The sequence below is a fragment of the Schistocerca serialis genome, chromosome 2, assembly GCF_023864345.2.
Source record: "Schistocerca serialis cubense isolate TAMUIC-IGC-003099 chromosome 2, iqSchSeri2.2, whole genome shotgun sequence".
NCBI lineage: Eukaryota > Metazoa > Arthropoda > Insecta > Orthoptera > Acrididae > Schistocerca > Schistocerca serialis.
Genome location: NC_064639.1, coordinates 758,498,593 through 758,519,659, shown reverse-complemented (window position 1 = coordinate 758,519,659; position 21,067 = coordinate 758,498,593). Strand labels below are relative to the sequence as shown.

The window sequence follows — 21,067 nt, the reverse complement described above, 5'->3', positions numbered from 1 at the left end:
TAATGTAAGCTATCTGGAAGCTCAACTCAATGTAAAAATAATGTACAACCTCCTTGTTGCAAAAGATCCTAAAGTGTGTGTGTGTAGTATTTGTGAGTAGTCAGAGGTTCAAGAGTTAAAACAAAAAATTCAAATTTATGTGAATCTGCCCAGAGAGCAACAGTTGTAGAACATATGGCTCATTAACATCGTGGTAAGAAATTTTATTCGAAATGAAATAACTGCAGGAAAAATGTAAAGAATGAGATTAAGTACTACGAATATGCTTCAGTTTTATTCAGACCATTCCTTTGCTGCATACATCAGTTGGAAGGAATTTTTTATGATAGGCAGTTGTGGTTGAAAATTTAATATTCATAAGCTTAAAGGTAATAAGGCATTTTCTATTCATATTATGAAAACACTGGCAGTAACTCTCCAAATGAGGTATGTTCATTCCTGCTTCATTACATTCACAGTAACATCCTCTCAACACTGAACACTTTGAAATAAACCATTCAACATTTTAATTATTGTTGCACTGGGGGGTAAGAGTTTGATGATGATGATGATGATGAAGTCCCATACTCCTTGACAGAGTGTAGGAGAACGATGAGGGAGACCTGCACCGCCGTAATAGGCAAGGTCCTAATGGAGGTGGTTTGCCATAGCCTTCCTCCGACTGTAATGAGGATGAATGATGATGATGAAGATGACACAACACCCAGTCATCTCGAGGCAGGTGAAAATCCCTGACCCCACCGGGAATCGAACCCAGGACCCTGTGCTCAGGGAGCACGAACGCTACCGCGAGACCACAAGCTGCGGATGGTAAGAGTTTATAAATTGTAATAAGTCAACACTTGTAATAATGAAATTATAAATTAAAGTTTACTCAACATAAAAACAGAAAATTCCAATTTATGTGCTCGAAAAATAATGGTAGTACTGCTGCCATATGCAAAACAGTGAATGGATTTCAAGCTTTAAAGCAGATGTTTCTCCACCTGGACAAGAAAAGAAAATATTAATAGAGAATGATCTGCAGATTTTATAAAACAAAAAGGGTTGTCTGAAATTTTTATCTTGAATCACTCTGTTTCCTATCCGCAAGCCTAGTCTTTCCTGTTCTCAAATAAAACAACCCTTAGTTCTCCTAGGTTCAAGTTCATTCATTAATCCAACACCCTATTCTGCCGACTTTAAACTGATGACAAAAAGATAAGACTTCTGTTTTTATTTTGAAAAAAGCAAAACATTCTAAAACCTCACTGTCATCAGGAATGATGATTACAGGCCCTGATCGTCAAACATAAGCCATTTGTATTCAAAGACAACAATTGGATTGTTTTTGTTTATTTAATATTATTGGCATTCAGTGTACATATTATCCAGCCGTAACTCATTTAATTTAGCAGAACATCTGGTAACTACAACAAATTCTTGTTAATACATACAGAGCATGGATTCATTAAAATCAGGGATAAGTGTCCACTGTGAGCTATGACCTTTGCAAAGAGATTTACTAACTCGTTTTATACGATGTTTTGAAACATTGTAACACAGAGAAAGTTGGTAAAGATCCAACTGTTGCAGCTCAAAAACCCTCTACAATATGTTCGTAAGATGAATGTTTCTGCAACTCCATACTGCAAGCGTGTCAGATACGATAGCACAGTTACCGAATCAGATACGGCCAGGATCTTGTTCAGCCCAAACTGCATGATGAACTGGGGAGCTAGCATGATGGCCACTGCCTAATCTCTTAACAACAAAATGATCTAAGGTATGAGGCATGATTGTTCTGACTGATTATCAGAACAAAAGAAGATACTATACAGATTTGGTTGACCGATAAGTTTTGACCTGCCAGTAAATATTTTAATCACATGTGGATAAGGCTTTTGTGTAGGGGTCATAAGGAAGTGTTCCTGCTGAGTACCATTTACTATTCAGCAGTGTGCATTCCGTGGCTTTGCCAAATTCCGCTTCAAGGAATGAGAGGCAATGGCGGCACTACAACAGCTCATGTTGCCTAGCTGACTGGGTGAGGAACACAAGCAGGCTGCGGGCTGAGTGCCAGATGCAGAGTTTTTCCTGAGGCTGAAGCACGAGCATTTGACTGAAGGATGGAAATGACTCACTGCCAGCTAAGGTAGATGAAACTAAAGATGTATGTTACATTATCCAATGAGCCTATACTACAGACCCTACAAATATGACACAGAAAAACCAAATAGTGGCATGGGATAAGACCATTGCAGCTTCAAGCATAATTCTAGGTTAAATTTTAAGGAGTTAAAATTCTTTTAATTTTGTCAGTTTTTAAAATCGACAACTGAAACCCTGAAATAATCTGATCGTATGAAGTGTAAAATGAAAGCTGATGACAACAGTAAACACTACAACACACTAATTTTTAAATACTGCATGTGTATAAAGAATTACAGACAAATTTATTAATATTTTACATGCAAGTATGCCGATACTATAAAGCCTCCAGTTACACGTAGTATGAAGGCAGGACTAGTTTCCAAGATCCTTACCTAATCTTCCTAGTGGATGAGTAGCCACAATTTATTATATCATATGGGATTGATGAATAATTATTTAAATGGTCAATAACAAAACTGTATAAAATCACTATGAAGGCTGAATTTCAATGAATAAAAATAAATAAATAAAAGGCATTCCATCTAAAGAGGGACACATTCTTCAAACTGACTACATGTATTTATAATTTTGCATAATTTTGTCACACTGAAAAATCTGATGCAAGGATGTTCCATGAATTTTGTTAACAATCTGTTTAATACTTTGTTGTTATTTTCATAATACATCATGAAATGACTGCAATAATTTTAAATGTAACCTAGCATCTTATATGTATATGCAGTTAGATTTGGGTGCGATTGGTTGTCATTGTTTAAGTGTTTACTTGGATTCAGTAGGATATGATGTCACAGAAAGTGTTTGTTGCAGTGTAATAATGCTTTTGTGACCACTTGCTGGCATTAGTCAACTAGTCAGGCAGCAGCAGCTGGCTGAGACACAAGCAGCAACAGGGAAGTAACCGATTTTGTGACTTTTACGAGTTCCTAACCATGAGCGAATTGTGTAGTTTCATTTGTGTGCTTTGATAGTTTAAAATCTATAGAGTTTTTGCACGTTAATTTTAATATTTAATAGATGCAGTCTTCGCATTTTCATTTGCATAGGAAAGTAAACCGATTTTGTGATATATTACAAGTTACTAATTAGGAGTGAATTATTTAGTTTCACCAGAGTGTTTTGGCAGTTCAGTTTTTGAATCTCTGCGTGTTAATGTAATTTATCAGACACAGTTCTTGCACTTTCCTCCATACCTACAGTAGAGTTCCGTAATGCATGTTGATTGTCCTCGTTTGTCTGTGTAGTGTAGTTTTCAATGGTCTTTAGTATGGATAGCAACTGTGATTGCTGTGTGCAGATGCGAGCCAAGTTGGTAACACTTCACTCTCACTTCCTGACTGTGATCGTTTGGATTACACAGCTTGAAGCTGCAGCGGGTGGGCATCACTGTTCTGGGTTGGCCATGGGATCCAACGGATGTACAGCACACCTGAGTCCACCAATCGGACCACACCGGTGGCCAGCCCAGTTACTGCTCACACTGAGATTGACCTCTCACCCATGGTCAAGTGGGAGGTCACCTCGGAGTGTGGCAGGTGGCGAAAGACTTCCCAGGGGGCCACATGTAAGGCCTCTCCAGTTAGTCTGACAAACAGATTCCAGGTGCTGTCTGTGCCTTACACTGTCCCTCAGCCAGATGCAGTTGCTTGTCCTGTGTCCCTTTCAGCCTCCAAGATCCAGGCAATCAAAGAGTGTGGGATTGCTGGTAGTTGGGAGCTTCAATGTTAGGCATGTTCTGGGGCCCCTTAGGAACATGGCTGCCAAGGTAGGGAAGAAAGCCAATGTGCACTCCATTGCATACTGGATAGAGTCATTCCATACACGGAACAGGTCCTGCCCGATGCCTTGAAGAGCACATGGTGCAGCCAACTGCAGGTGGTGGCTCACGTCAGTACCAATGATGCATGTCACTTTGGATCAGAAGAGATTCTCTCTAGTTTCGAGCGGCTAACAGAAATGGTAAAGGCTGCCAGTCTTGCTTGCAAGATGAAAGCAGAGCTAACCTTTTGCAGCATGTCGACTGGACCGACTGCAGACCTCTGGTACAGAGGAGAGTGAAGGGTCTGAATCAGAGGCTCAGATGGTTCTGTGACTGTGTAGGCTACAGATTCCTCAACTTGCACCATAGGATGGTTGGGTTTCGAGTTCCACTAAATAGGTCGAATCCACTACACACAGTAGGCAGCTACTTGTATAGCAGGGGCTGTGTGGTGTGAACTTGGCAATTTTTTTTAGGTTAGAGGGTCTCAGGAAAGCACAAAAAGAGTTTCAGTCTCAAAGGGTGCAGGTCGAACACAGGAAGAATGTAGATACATGAACCATCAGTATAATTGTTGTGAATTGTCACAGCTGTGTTGGGAAGTATCAGAGCTCCAAGCACTAATAGAAAGCTGTAGATACGTTCAGCTGAAATTTTTGGGAAGAACCTAAGGGTGTTCCAAAAGGATAGGCTTAACACAGTTGGCGGTGGTGCGTTTGTAGCTGTCAGAAGTAGTTTATCTTGTAACGAAATTGAAGTAGATAGTCCCTGTGAGTTGGTACGGACAGAGGTCATTCTTGGTAATTGGAATAAAATAATAATTTGATCCTTTTACTGACCTCCCAACTCAGATGATACAGCTGCTGGAAGATTCACAGAAAATTTGAGTTTAATCTGATACTTTACAGAAGATCAAAATTTAGAACGGACTCCAATGCAAAATGCTGATAATAGTTTACACAACGAAACTTTGTCTCAAAACCTGGCAGAAAAACCAAAGAGATTCAGGTTGTATGTAAAGTATGCTAATGGCAAAGTCACAATCAATGCCTTCTCTGTGTGATGGCAATGGAAATACTGTCAATGACAGTGCTGCAAAAGTACAGTTACTAAACACAGCTTTCCGAAATTCCTTCTTCAAATAAGAAAAGTAAATATTCTAGAATTCAAATCAAGAACAGCTGCCAACATGAGTAACGTAGAAGTAGAAATCCTCGAAGCAGTGAAGCAACTTAAATCACTTAATAAAAGCAACTCTTCCAGTCCAGACTGAATACCAATTAGGTTCCTTTCAGGGCATGCTGATGAAATAGCTCCGTACTGGACAATCGTACACTTGCTCAACAAAATATTCACACCCCAAGACTGGAGAGGTGCACAGGTCACACCAATATTCAAGAAAGGTTGTAGGAGTAATCCACTTCATTACAGGCCCATATCATCAACATCGATATGCAGCAGGATTCTGGAACTTATATTGTGTTCGAACATTATGAATTACCTCAAAGAGAACAGTCTATTGACACATTCTTGTGAAACACAACTAGCTCTTTATACAACGAAGAGTTGAGCGCTACCAGCAATGGATCTCAAATTGATTCATACTTTTAGAGTTCCAGAAGGCTTTTGACAACGTTCTGGCAGTCTCTGGCAACTATAGGAAGCTGTATGGTGGTGGTGTGCAAGACTCACACGTCCCCATCATCACTGGACTTACTTGGAGGTGCTTTGCCGATATTCTTTTCAGGACAGCCGGCTGCGTGGATCTCCCCAACTTCTTCTCCGAAGATATAATGCTGTTTGGAGAAATTTCCTCTACTTTTAGAATGATTCCGTACACATAAGGTACTTTTAAATCAATCCCACAACATTTTCACTTCCACAAACACAACACCACATACCAGTTTTCACATAAATGAATGATATTTCGTAAGCCCAATGACTCGTGGTCTGTCAGAAACTACTAAGTACTTTTACAATAAATACACTTCCAGAAAACTCCCACTATCAGAATCTCTAGAGAGTCAGTAAGTAAGTGTCTTTTTATGTTCTTATAACATAAGTCAACTGTTCACAATAATGACTGATGTAGCACCGTCACGGAGTAAGGGGCGCTTACTCCTTGTGCTGGGCATGTAGCTTCTGAGGCGAGTGCGGCAACCACTTGCCTGCATTTATCAACTGTCCACATTGTAGCATTCTCTTGATACACTTGCGCGCACAGAAAACCGGCGCAAGGTAGACACTCTCACGTCTCTCACTCACAAGCGTAAAATATCGGGTGTTCGAGACGGTGGAAAATCAAAATTCTCAAGACACTACATATCCCTCCCCTTAGCTTGAACACTTGATATTTTATACATATTCAATATGTACATTGACATCATATTTAATGACAATTCACCTCTCTAAGATATTCATTTACTCCATAATTCTAGATATATATGTATTATTCATAAATTCTTGAACTTCACAGGGTAAGCTCCCTATATCTGTCTTTCCACTGAGTCTTTACTCTATTTTGATACCTTTGAAGAATATAAACCTTTATTTACTACTTCAATCCACATTACTCTTACTTCTGTATTTTGAGAACTCTCATTCCAGTTGCAGTCGTAAATTCCACGTGTCACGGACCCTTAAACATTTTACCCTTTTCCCCTAATCCTTTATGCTACTCCTTCCTTTGGTTCAGTAGACACAATGCAATTACTCGAAACAGTTTCTCAGTCTTGTTATGCCTGGTTGCTATGGCAACTCAAATATCTTCTCCCCGTTTTTGGCTTACAATTTCCCTTTTTCTTAGAGTCCTGTCACTTGGTCGCCATGTTCTAACGTTTTCTTGGACAACAAGAGACAGTGCTGTGTTGGGTTACATGGCTCACATGTCTCTTCCAGTTGACTCATACGTTGTGCGTGCAGCCAATCCTCTTCTTTGGGTCATCAGCTACGTCGCTCTAACTATTTCAGTCTTCTCCGAACACTGTATCAGATTAAAGGGAATAGTATTAACCAACTCTCTATTCTTGAAATAAATCATGTACTCGTAGAATCTTTTCAGTTCAACAACAATATATCTTCAACTCTCATCCTCAAAGTAACAATTATTCTGAACAAGCTCCAGCAAGCCAACTGGTTCCCATACAATTACATACGTGCTGCCTCATGCAGAGCCAAGACATGAAGTAAGTGTCTCTATACAATACACGCTTCATCTGTCTCTGTAACAATCCTCATGACACCACAAACCACGGAACATTATACAAACACTCTTTGACTTTTTTATATAAATTCCAAGGCACTGCTGGTGACCCCTTGTCAGGGCCACTCGTCCGACACAGCTCCTGGCTTCTCGTGACAACTGTCCCTCCTGTGCACACAGATATGTGTAGCGAAGTAAAAAGGCTCTCTCACTCTCATCATTAAAATATCGGGTGTTCGAGACGGTGGAGAGCCAAGTGTTTCTAGAACTTACCCCGAAATTCTTGAAGCACTACAGGGACAGAGTGTCAATGACACAATTCAGGATTTCGGATGGACATTATTAGAACAAAGCTGTTTTTTGTTGCAGCAGAATCTTCTTACAAAATTTCAGTCACCAACTTTCTCCTCCGAGTGTGAAAATATTTTGTTGATGCTGACCTACATAGGGAGGAATGATCATCATAATAAAAGAAGGGAAATCCGAGCTCGCACGGATAGATATAGATGTTCTTTTTTTTCCACATGCTGCACAAGATTTGAATAATAGAGCCTTATTGTGAAGGTGGTTCAATTTGTCACAAACACGTACACCATCAGAGCATTAACAAAGTAACCCTATAACAACACTTTGTTTTTTAGTACAATGTCAAAGATAGCCCAATCACATCACAGAAATGGGTGAATAGAATAAATAAAGGAGCTCCTCTCCACCTATTTATCTCTGAAGTCTCTGCCCTCAAAATGATATCTAAAAGTAACCTCTCATACCACTTTGAATGTAGCATTTTTTTTTTTTTTTTTTTTTTTTTCCAATGATGATCCAGAATATTCTCATTCAACTGCTTTGTTTAGCCACAGGGTGATCCTCATTACCCACAAACTCCGCCTGTGTCCGTTCATGCGAATGGACAGCCTTCTATGTGGGAATGACCAGCAACAAACTGCCCATTCGCATGAACGGACACAGGCACACAGTGTTTGTAGGTAATGAGAATCACCCTGTGGCTACACATGCCTTGGTGCATGGCCAGCACATCTTGGCACAGTGTTACACTGTCCGGGTTATCTGGATACTTCCCACTGACACCAACCTATCAGAACTCTGGAGATGGGAAGTTGCCCTTCAATATATCCTCTCTTCCCATTACCCACCTGGCCTCAACCTCCGCTAATTTCAAGTTGCCGCCCCTCGTACATCACTTGTCACTCAACAACATCTTTGCCTCTGTACTTCCGCCTCGACTGGCATCTCTGCCCAAACTCTTTGCCTTTACATATGTCTGCTTGTGTCTGTATATGTGCGGATGGATATGTGTGTGTGTGCGAGTGTGCACCTGTCTCTTTTTCCCCCTGATATGTGTGTGCGTGCGAGTCTATACCTGTCCCTTTTTCCCCCCTAAGGAAAGTCTTTCCGCTCCCGGGACTGGAATGACTCCTTACCCTCTCCCTTAAAACCCACATGCTTTCGTCTTTCCCTCTCCTTCCCTCTTTCCTGATGAAGCAACCGTGGGTTGCGAAAGCTTGATATTTGCGTGTATGTTTGTGTGTTTTTATTTTGTCTATCTACCAGTGCTTTCCCGTTTGGTAAGTCACACATTATATTTATTAAGAGAAAAATTGATTGCAAACACAATCAAAGCAGTGAGAGAGTGACAGTATAACAACATTCTAACAGTCTTTTTAAATAATGTCAAAGATAATCCAGTCATATCTCAGACATGGATTGAATGGAATAAATAAAAGAACTACTCTCCATCTGTTCATCTCTTAACCGTAGGACAAACTGTAGGACACAAATGGTCTTTGGTCTTGGTCTTGGTCATTGTCAGTGAGTCAGTCAAGACGACTGCGCAGTCGATTAGCCCTGTCAGATACATAGTTTAACATTTTGTTAGAATTGTAATAATTTTGTGAACACAAGTTATATACTTTAAATTTTCAGTGACTCACATTATTTGAGTCTGTTTTCAGTGATTGATTTTCCACGAGTTTACGAACATTAACTTTGTTTATGACATTTCAGGCAGCTGCAATCTGTAATTATTTGCTGCAGTTGATATTTATATTCATGTGTGATGGACCTGTTGCATGTTTTTGCAGTGGTTAGTCACAATAATTAACTTTAGTTTACATTGCAACTTACAGATTTTGAATGTTTGCTGATGACTTTCAAGAATTAGTGTGCAATTAAATGAATAATGTATTCCCCACATAGATAGCAGCCAATAAAATGGACTGTACACTCATAGTCGGCATCACTCTAATACTTATTCTAAAGCAGCAATACCGTGCATATTTGGCAGGAAAGTTTTTCAGCACTTTCTGTATACCATTGTCCACATCTTCTTAAAGAGTATTGCTTTGCCTTTACAGTGACTGGTGAACACACACGATCATTGATGACAGTTTTCTCATATTCATTTTTTTAGCCACTAAAATTTATAGTGCCTAGTTTTTCACATTACTCGCCATCACTACTCTGCATTTGTAGCTCAGAAGCTTCCTTCATTACTTTTCTTATGTTTGAGGTTTTTGTGCTGTATAATAACGCAGATTTTATTCTGACATTAATAACAGCTTAGAGTACTCCAATAATAGTTCAACTTAAGAAAAGACTGTGTATGTCCAAGACATCATTTCACAAATAACTGTAACAGGCGTTACTCTGTGAGGAACCATTTTGTGACAACCAGTCTTGTTTGGGGTGCACCTTTTTAACAGAGATTTAAAATTTCTGTTTCCAAACAAAGCCTCAACAAACAACCATTTACGGAAACAGGATGTGATTATATGTGGTGACTTTAATATACGGTAGACTTTCTCACCCACAACAGAAACAGGGAGACATTGATTAACATTGCAAAAACTTATTATCTGCATGGCCTTGTAAACGAGCCCACTAGCATAACACCCACATCCAAGACAGCTCTAGATCAAATTTTTGCAAATAGAAATAAACTTAAACCAACTCTAGAAGTATACAATGCAGGATTCAGCGACCACCAAGCTGTCATTCTAAAGGCCGATGTTTGCAAAGATACCTCAAATTCAGTCCCACCTAAAACTTTACGAAGGTTTTTCATCCAAGATAACTTGAACAAGCTAAATGCCCCCCTTAGTAAAGAAAAGTGGACAGAGATGTACACAGCCAATGATGTCAACATGAAATTCAACATATTTCTTGACAAAATGATCCACCACTTTGAAGAGGCCTTTCCACAAAAACCAGTAAGAATAAATAATAATAATAATAATAAGAGGAACAAGAGTTGGATTACACCAGCAATAAAAATCTCTTGCAAACATAAAAGAATACTCCACATGTTATGTAAACAAAGTAGTGACTCCCTCCAACTAACAGAATACTATAAAAACTACACATGTATCCTAGAAGAGTGATAAGACAAGCAAAAAGGATGCAAAATAATGAGTACATTGACAAATCCAGCAATAAAGTAAAAGCAATGTGGAATATCATAAAAAGGGAAAGAGGGAAATGAAATCTTCACACATGAACATAGAAATCAAACTCAACAATGAATCTATATCTAATCGCGAGTTGTGGTGAACTCTTTCAACAATTTCTTTATGAGCATAGCTGAAAAATTGGTCAAAAATAATCCTAACACAAATTACCAACCACAAACCAAAAATATCACACATGTGCAGAGTCAATTTTCATTACCAAAGTCACTGAAAATGATGTTGCAAAAGCCCTCAGAGAGTTAAAAAAATTCATATTCAGCTGGAATTGATGGTATTCCAGCAGCTGTAATCAAAAATAGTGAACACACAATTGCTGAACCATTAACTCACCTCTGTGACTGTTCTTTCCAGGCAGGTATTTTCCCTGAAGCTCTGAAACTTTCTAAAGTAATTCCTGTCTTCAAAAAGGTGATAATAAAGATATGAATAACTACAGGCCTATCTCAATCTCATCCTGCTTTTCTAAAGTTTTTGAAAAAAATAATGTACAAAAAACTTATGGTCTTCATTGAAAAAAAAAAAAGATTTACTAAGTTTAGCTCAACATGGGTTCAGAAGCAACAAATCTACTGAAACTGCAGTATATGATTGCATAAATATGCTATTAGAACTGTTAGATAGAAAACAACCCATAACAGGCATATTTCTGGATCTTCCAAAGGCTTTTGACACTGTTGACCACAAAATATTGCTGGAAAAAATAGAACACTATGGTGTCAGAGAAATTGCAAACAATTGGATTGCTCTATTCCTAACCAAATGGATGCAGAGAGTCAGCATGAAATACACTAATAGACAAAGGAACTCAATAACAGAAATACTATCAAGTAATAAAACTGTAAAGCAAGGTGTTCCACAGGGCTTAGTATTGAGACCCCTACTTTTCCTCCTGTATATTAATGACTTGAGCCTGAATGTTGATGCACACAAAACAATAATATTTGCAGATGACACAACTGTACTCCTCAAAGGGGAGAATACAGAGGCTGTGCAAAAAGCTGTGAACCTGGCCACTGAAGAACTCGGCAACTGGGCTAAAATCAACAGATTAACTATCAACACCAAAAAGACAGCTTCCATGAACTTCCAATGCAAATTCCTCTAAGCCATTTGTCACTGTAAATAACCAGCCAACAGATACCGACACTGTTTTCAAATTCCTGGGTCTGTGGGTTCAAGATAACCTGAAATGGAATACACATACAGGAAAGGTAAATGCCAGAATTAGTACTGGCTGTTATGCATTGAGTGTACTGAAATCATGTGCTAGCCTGAAAACATTAACCAGCACGTACTACACTTACATACAAGCCCACCTAAAATATGGTGTGATATTCTGGGGAAATTCTCCAACTGCTCAGAGCACATTCAGAATCCAGAAGAGAGCAATGAGGATTATTACTGGGAGCAAACCCAGAGACTCCTGCAAACCCATCTTCAGAAAGTTGGAAATCCTTACACTGCCTTGCCTATACATTATCGAGACTCTAAAATTTTTCAGAAACCACGTAGTGTCAACTGACACCAGAGTCGTAAAAAATAATGAAATACATGAACACAACACCAGGAAAAACGCAAATGTGCATGTTTTATGTACAAACACTCAACTGTGTAAAAAGGGAGCTTTCCACATCGGCCTCCAACTGTTCAACAATCTTCCCACTAGTATTAAGTCCATCGAAGACAACATAAAATTTAGCAAAGCCGTGAAGTCATATTTGTTGTTCACTGTTTTTACTCTATAAATGAATACTTAGAACAGTAATCTTGCTATTTGTGTTAAATTGAAAACATTGAGCAATATAATACATTAGGATACTATAGGCCTATGTTAATATATGTTAACAATGTTAACTGATATTTTCCGACATCTGCAACACACTGTGTACCATCGGATCACATGGAATAAATAAATAACAGAGGAAAAGGCACAGCTCATCAATATCTGGTCAACGTTCAAAGCTCCTTTCAGCAGTGGGTTATTTACCTATCTTTCTGAAGTACGAAATTAAATTAATTTTCACTTACTTTCTGTGGTTAAATGTTACTTACCCATATATAGGGCATGGGAAGTCTTCTGGACGTTTCAACACAGACTTGTATGTAGATTTCAGAAGTGGTCTCATAATGTCCTGAACATTCCCCGAAAATTTGTTCCATAATGGTGAATTTTCTGTTATCTGATAAATTTTTAGTAACTCCTACAGTATAAAACAAAGAACGAGATACAAAGACATAATCTTTAAAATCCTACCACAAGGAAATGTGGCTAAATATGCATAACAAAAATAATGTACATAACAGTCTGACACAAACCTGTATAGAATATGAGAAGGCATCTACATTTTGAGTAACTTTTGATTTTTGGAAGCCTTTCGCCAATTCAGTTATTGCTGCTACAGCAAAGCTTTCATCCTCAACATCAAGTGAGAAAGTGTATCCTGAACCTATAATCAACCATTCCAACAAATTAATAAAAACTTTGCTTGTTGTCCAAAAGTATCCTCATATCTATTACTACAAAGAATGCAAAGAATATAAAAAACCACACACCAGTATGTTGCAAACGTTCCCGAGTGGGCATTATGCCAGGATCAATTGCACCTAACTCTCCAAGACACCTTCCAGCAGCTAAGCGTACAGCTTCATCATGATCATGACACGATTCCATTAACACTCTCACCAACTGAAAAAAAGATGGAGTACTTAATAGATTACTCACTAAGAATGACTACTGAAAATTCAAATTCTTTTATTTGGCTAATGCTAGTGTAACTAGTGCTAAGGATCACACATTGTAATTTCCTGCTAGAGTACAAATTCTTCTGACTAATTTGATGCTACAATACCTTTTCATATTACATGTTATGCTTTATATACCTGTAACTTTTTACACCCAAAAACCCTGTTAATCTGTTTTAAATATTCTTTTTAATTTGCATTTGCCACTACAATGTTTTGGCTCCAAGTCATCTACCAATGTCAGGTTATCTTCTCCTGGATGTCCCAGTTTGCTATAAGGGCAGCAGAAGTTATGCACAAAACTACTGTCCAATATCCTTGACACCCATTTACTGTAGAATCTTAGTACATATTCTGGTATCAAACACAATTATGTACCTCAAACAGAATTACCTCCTCTGTACAAACAGGCTAGGATTCCAGATGCAATGGTCATGAGAAATCCAACTTCTGCCTGTCTCGCATGACATCATGACGGTTATGGATGAAGACAATCTCACAGATTTTCTTGACATACGAAAAGTATTTGACACTGTATCACATCTACATTAATTATAAAAAGTGAACAAATAAATTGTTAAACGCACACAATTTAAAATTATCGTGGCAATTATATCTCTCTGTTACAATGACACAAACAAGGAAAAAACTTCAGATTTATCTGTAATATACAAAAACTGTGCCACAATTATGATTAAAATTCCTTGAATCATAATGAGGAAATACAAGAACTATACGCAAGGTAGTGTTACACGTCCTTTGTTGTTCCTTATCTATATAAACGATTCAGGGACAATCTGAGCAGCCGTCCTAGTTTGTTTGCATATGACACTGTCACTTATTATCTAGCAAAGTCATCAGAATATCGAAGCAAATTGCAAAACGATTTAGAAAAGTTATCTGCATGGTGCAAAAATTGGCAATTGACCCTAAACAACAAAAAGTGTGAGGTCATCCACATGAGTGCTTTAAGAAATCTGTTAAACTAAATCTAAAGGCCATAAATTCTACTAAATACAAGGAATTATAATTATGAACAACTTAAATTGGAAGGAACACATAGAAAATGTTGTGAAGAAAGCTAACCAAATATTGTGTTTTATTGGAAGGACACTTAGACTGCTGTGCGGTGTCAGATCCTTACCAGATAGGATCGATGGAGTACATCGAGAAAGTTCAAAGAAGGGTAGAACGTTTTATACTGTTGTGAAATAGGGGAGAGAGTATCACTGAGATAATGCAGGATTTGGGGTGGACATCATTAAAACAATAGCGGTTTTTGTTGCAGTGGAATCTTCTCACGAAATTCTGATCACCAACATTCTCCTTCAAATGCGAAAATATTTTGTTGATGCCGATCTGCTTAGGGAGAAATGGTCATCATAATAAAATAAGGGAAATCAGAGCTTGCATGGAAAGACGCAGGCATTCGTTTTTTCTGCGCGCAGTACTAGGTTGGAATAACAGAGAATTATTGTGAAGGTAGTTCAATGAACCCTCTGCCAAGTACTTAAATGTGATTTGTAGAATATCCACTTAGATGTAGACGTATAGAAATATTGGGAAAACAGTTCAAGTGACAGTGTTATGGTAAAAACGGAACACTCCACAGTACTCGTGTTTGTGATAACAGGAATAAACAACAACTACATTGAAAGAAACAAAATTTGTGGTTGTGTGTGTTAATACATCACTAACTGATTACCCAGTGTTGCAAGGATACTGATGTATCACAATCTTATGTCAAATAGAAAAATGAATGTAATATTATTTTTCTGCGTCACTGCCTTTCCATCCTAATTTGGATCACTGATATTTTTCCAGGTAGTAAGTGATAGTGTACCAAGCATGGCTGAAACTGCTCCTTGCAGGACAGAATTATGTTACATATGTCAGTCCCTTTCCACTCTCACAACCCCAAAACCTGCAATTTTACACCAATTATTTTCACATGTTACTCCTTTTCAGCTCCTACTCACAGTCACAAGGATTAAATGTCACTGTACACTGTCATCAATCAACCACGCTACACTGAAATCTACAGATTCAATACTAATACCAGGTTTTTTGATTATTTTTATGTAACTTCCCAGCCAAGCAATGAAGCCAGTCACAAGCCAAGGGCAGCAAAACTAGATGAAGCTCCCAGCCTGCTTAGAAACTGGTGTATTTGTGTGTACATTTTGTAAACATATAGATGTAATGGCTGACAAAAAATAAACAAATTTATACTGTGTGTACTCTATGCTCTAGTAATACACAGGGTAGATCAAAACACTATATATGCACTTTAAAATCAGCTATACAAACCATACACTTTGAAATCACAATGGGTATGGGTTGAACATGTAGTACAATGGCTGAGCAACAGATGCCAGTAGTGTCGTGTTGTGCCAATGTCAGTGTACAAAGTGAGGCCCTGGCACAAACACAACTAAAGTTCAAGAAGTGAAACAGCATTCTCAAATGGTAAAGGATGTTTGGAACATCAGTTAAGTGCAAGAACATCAGATGCAGGAAAATGGAACTGAGTCACCAACACATGTAAGCATCACTCACCTTTGTAATAAGTTTGAAACTACTTGAACAATTATGTATATGCATAAGGGAAGATCAGGCTGGCCACACACAGCAACATATGATGAAACTGCTCAAGTATTAGAAGCAGTCACAGACTCACCACAGAAATCAACACAACAATGTACATGTGAAGTAGATGTAAATGAAAGAGCCCCATGAAATCCTGCTTATGTCGAGCAAGCGGTCAATGATTCAGGGCTTAATGTCTGGTGTGGGTTATATCAAGGAGACTGACAGGACCTTTCTTTTTCGAAGGTACGATTACTGGCAGCAGTTACCTGAAGATACTGGACACATTAATTTTATCATCCATTCATGCTTTGTTTGGTGTTTTCTTTCTAGAAGATGGCACTCCACTCCCACTTTCATTTGGGTGTGCATGCCTATTTGGAAAACAACACAGCAGGTCATTGGATTGGAAAAAGGATCCCATTGAGTACTCCACATGTTTCCTGATTTGATTCCACTTTATTTTTACTTGTGGGGTACCTTCAAGTACCAGTGTGCAGCAGAAAGCCACACACAATAGCGAAACTGTGCCATCAAATGATGAAATTGTATATGCAGAATGAAGCTATGAATGAAAATTTGTACCAAGGCTGAGATCCGAAACCAGGTCTCCTGCTGACTTGACAGATGCTATAAGCACTAATCCATCCTGCCACAGTGGCTGTACACCTCAGTACAAACTACCCTAGCATGCCTCCCTCCTCAAATGAAATTTCCGTTCATGCCACCTGGTATTCACATTCCATTTGATTAAAACATTTATGCCTGGGCTTCAGGAAGGATTGCCTGTTTCGTTCAATGATGAGGTGCTATTGCAATACAGTTGGAGGGCCTCTGAAATGGAGATTCAGTTTAGGGGGAATACCAAGTGAGCTGAAGTGCAAATGAAAATTTGAACTGAAGAGGGAGGCATGCTACAGTAGTCCGGGTAGTTGTGCAAAGCCACTGTGCCATGGTGGCGTAATGGTTACAGCGTTTGCCTAGTGAACAGGAGACCTGGTTCCAAATCCCGGCCTTGGTACAAATTTTCACTCTTCACTTCAGTATGCATATACATCATAGATGTTTGAGACTTTAAAATGTCTCTGTAACCATATAGTTTTATTTGAAATTGAAATGGCTTGTCAACAAATACCTGAAGCTACTCTGGAAGATGTGACCTTGGATGCGCAGCATCGTGTTCAGAAGTGTTTGGAGGAAGTTGTTTAGCATTTTCAACACTTACTATAGCTGTTTCACATTGATTTACTGTAATACTAATGATAACATATAGACTTACCTTTATCAAAGTGTAAATACATATTTTTATCTACCCCGTACATACTTAAAGATACAGGCGGAACACTAAGAATGCAAATCAGCATTTACTACAGCAACTGTCACGAAGAGAGCAAAGAAATAATAAAGAATAGAATAAAAAAAAAAACTACAATTTACTTTTTTATGGCTGAAACTAGAGCTTGTACGATTATAACATCAGTTATATCTAAAAACAAAGATGATGTAACTTACCAAACGAAAGCATTGGTATGTTGATAGACACGCAAACAAATACAAACACACACGCAAAATACAAGCTGTCGCAACCCACGGTTGCTTCATCAGGAATGAGGGAAGGAGAGGGAAAGACGAAAGGATGTGGGTTTTAAGGCAGAGGGTAAGGGGTCATTCCAATCCCGGGAGCGGAAATACTTACCTTAGGGGGAAAAACGGACAGGTATAAACTCGCACACACACACACACACACACACACACACACACACACACACACACACACACATATCCATCTGCACATATACAGACACATGCAGACATTTGTAAAGGCAAAGAGTTTGGCCAGAGATGTCAGTCGAGGCGGAAGTACAGAGGCAAAGATGTTGAATGACAGGTGAGGTATGAGTGGCGGCAACTTGAAATTAGCGGAGGGCAAGTTTCCATCTCCGGAGTTCTGATAGGTTGGCGTTAGTGGGAAGTATCCAGATAACCCGGACGGTGTAACACTGTGCCAAGATGTGCTGGCCGTGCACCAAGGCATGTTTAGCGACAGAGTGATCCTCATTACCAACAAACACTGTCTGCTTGTGTCCATTCATGCGAATAGACAGTTTGTTGCTGGTCATTCCCACATAGAAAGCTTCACAGTGTAGGCAGGTCAGTTGGTAAATCACGTGGGTGCTTTCACACGTGGTTCTGCCTTTGATCGTGTACACCTTCCGGGTTACAGGACTGGAGTAGGTGGTGGTGGGAGGGTGCATGGGACAGGTGTTACACAGGGGGCAGTTACAAGGGTAGGAGCCAGAGGGTAGGGAAGGTGGTTTGGGGATTTCATAGGGATGAACCAAGAGGTTACGAAGGTTAGGTGGACGGCGGAAAGACACTCTTGGTGGGTGGGGAGGATTTCATGAAGGATGGATCTCATTTCAGGGCAAGATTTGAGGAAGTCGTATCCCTGCTGGAGAGCCACATTCAGAGTCTGATCCAGTCCCAGAAAGTATCCTGTCACAAGTTGGGCACTTTTGGGGTTCTTCTGTGGGAGGTTCTGGGTTTGAGGGGATGAGGAAGTGGCTCTGGTTATTTGCTTCTGTACCAGGTCGGGAGGGTAGTTGCAGGACGCGAAAGCTGTTTTCAGATTGTTGGTGTAATGGTTCAGGGATTCCAGACTGGAGCAGATTCGTTTGCCACGAAGACCTAGGCTGTAGGGAAGGGACTGTTTGATATGGAATGGGTGGCAGCTGTCATAATGGAGGTACTGTTGCTTGTTGGTGGGTTTGATGTGGACATATGTGTGAAGCTGGCCATTAGACAGATGGAGGTCAACGTCAAGGAAAGTGGCATGTGATTTGGAGTAGGACCAGGTGAATCTGATGGAACCAAAGAAGTTGAGGTTGGAGAGGAAATTCTGGAGTTCTTCTTCACTGCGAATCCAGATCATGAAGATGTCATCAATAAATCTGTACGAAACTTTGGGTTGGCAGGCCTGGGTAACCAAGAAGGCTTCCTCTAAGTGACCCATAAATAGGTTGGCATATGAGGGGGCCATCCTGGTACCCATGGCTGTTCCCGTTAATTGTTGGTATGTCTGGCCTTCGAAAGTGAAGAAGTTGTGAGTCAGGATGAAGCTGGCTAAGGTAATGAGGAAAGAGGTTTTAGGTAGGGTGGCAGGTGATCAGCGTGAAAGGAAGTGCTCCATCACAGCGAGGCCCTGGACGTGCGGAATATTTGTGTATTTGTGTATAACCTTCGTAACCTCTTGATTCATCCCTATGAAATCCCCAAAACCACCTTCCCTACCCTCTGGCTCCTACCCTTGTAACCGCCCCCAGTGTAAAACCTGTCCCATGCACCCTCCCACCACCACCTACTCCAGTCCTGTAACCCGGAAGGTGTACACGATCAAAGGCAGAGCCACGTGTGAAAGCACCCACATGATTTACCAACTGACATGCCTACACTGTGAAGCTTTCTATGTGGGAATGACCAGCAACAAACTGTCCATTCGCATGAATGGACACAGGCAGACAGTGTTTGTTGGTAATGAGGCTCACCCTGTGGCTAAACATGCCTTGGTGCACGGCCAGCACATCTTGGCACAGTGTTACACCGTCCGGGTTATCTGGATACTTCCCACAAACACCAACCTATCAGAACTCCGGAGATGGGAACTTGCCCCTCAGTATATCCTCTCTTCCTGTTACCCACCAGGCCTCAACCTCTGCTAATTTCCAGTTGCCGCCGCTCATACCTCATCTGTCATTCAACATCTTTGCCTCTGTACTTCTGCCTCGATTGACATCTCTGGCCAAACTCTTTGGCTTTACAAATGTCTGCTTGTGTCTGTATATGTGCGGATGGACGTGTGTGTGTGTGTGTGTGTGTGCGCTCGAGTGTATACCTGTCCTTTTTCCCCCTAAGGTAAGTCTTTCCGCTCCCGGGATTGGAATGACTCCTTACCTTCTGCCTTAAAACCCACATCCTTTCGTCTTTCCCTTTCCTTCCCTCTTTCCTGATGAAGCAACCGTGGGTTGCGAAAGCTTGAATTTTGTGTGTGTGTTTGTATTTGTTTGTGTGTCTATCAACATACCAACACTTTTGTTTGGTAAGTTACATCATCTTTGTTTTTAGATATATTTTTCCCACGTGGAATGTTTCCCTCTATTATAACATCAGTTACTTTCGTAACCTCAGCACAAGTTAGTAGTTATTATTGATGTCATTATAGCACGTTTTTGTACATTTATTTTACTGAAATTCTCAATAGTTAAATTTTTTTACGTTAAACTTTTCTTTCAACTGATAAAATGGACAGACTGGCTAGTCACCGTCGATTCACTGTAGAGTGAAGGTAATTTTTTATTAGTTTCAGGTTACAAAAACTTCATTTACTTGATGTGAAGTTGGTGTCCCAAAACATCCCGAAGGTGTTGTATAGGATTCAGGTCACGACTCTGTGCAGACCAGTCCATCACAGGGTAGTTATTGCCGTGCAACAACTCCACCACAGGCCGTGCATTATGAACAGGTGCTCGCTCGTGTTGAAAGATGCAATCGCCATCCCCGAATTGCTCTTCAACAGTGGGAAGCAAGGAGGTGCTTAAAACATCAATGTAGGCCTGTGCAGTGATAGTACTATGCAAAACAACAGGGGTGCAAGTCACCTTCATGAAAAACACAACCACACCATAACACCACCACCTCCGAATTTTACTGTTGGCACTACACACGTTGGCAGATGACCTACACTGGGCATTCGGCATACGCACACCCTGCCATCGTATCGCCACATTGTGTCCTGTGATTTGTCACGCCACACAACATTTTTCCACTGTTCAATCGTCCAATGTTTATGCTCCTTACACCAAGCGAGGCATCATTTGGCATTTACCGGCATGATGTGTGGCTTATGACCAGCCGCTCGACCATTAAAGCCAAGTTTTCTCACCTCCCGCCTAACTGTCATAATACTTGCAGTGGATCCTGATGCTGTTTGGAATTCCTGTGTGATGGTCTGGATAGATGTATGCCTATTACACATTATGATCTTCTTCAAATGTCAGCAGTGTCTGTCAGTCAACACATGAGGTCAGCCCATACGCTTCCGTGCTGTACATGTCCCTTCACCCTTCACAGTCCCACATC

At 39.9% G+C, this 21,067-nt stretch overlaps 1 protein-coding gene across 1 annotated transcript in view; it reads right to left on the bottom strand.

Moving 5' to 3' along the window:
* LOC126457965 (serine/threonine-protein kinase ATR) overlaps nt 1-21,067 on the bottom strand; it is a 359,569-nt gene that overhangs the window by 126,113 nt on the left and 212,389 nt on the right. The window contains exons 21-23 of the mRNA XM_050094723.1: nt 13,154-13,286; nt 12,917-13,047; nt 12,653-12,801 (exon numbers count right to left, since the gene is read on the bottom strand). Coding sequence (XP_049950680.1) covers nt 12,653-12,801; nt 12,917-13,047; nt 13,154-13,286 — 413 coding nt within the window. The remainder of the gene's footprint in view (nt 1-12,652; nt 12,802-12,916; nt 13,048-13,153; nt 13,287-21,067) is intronic.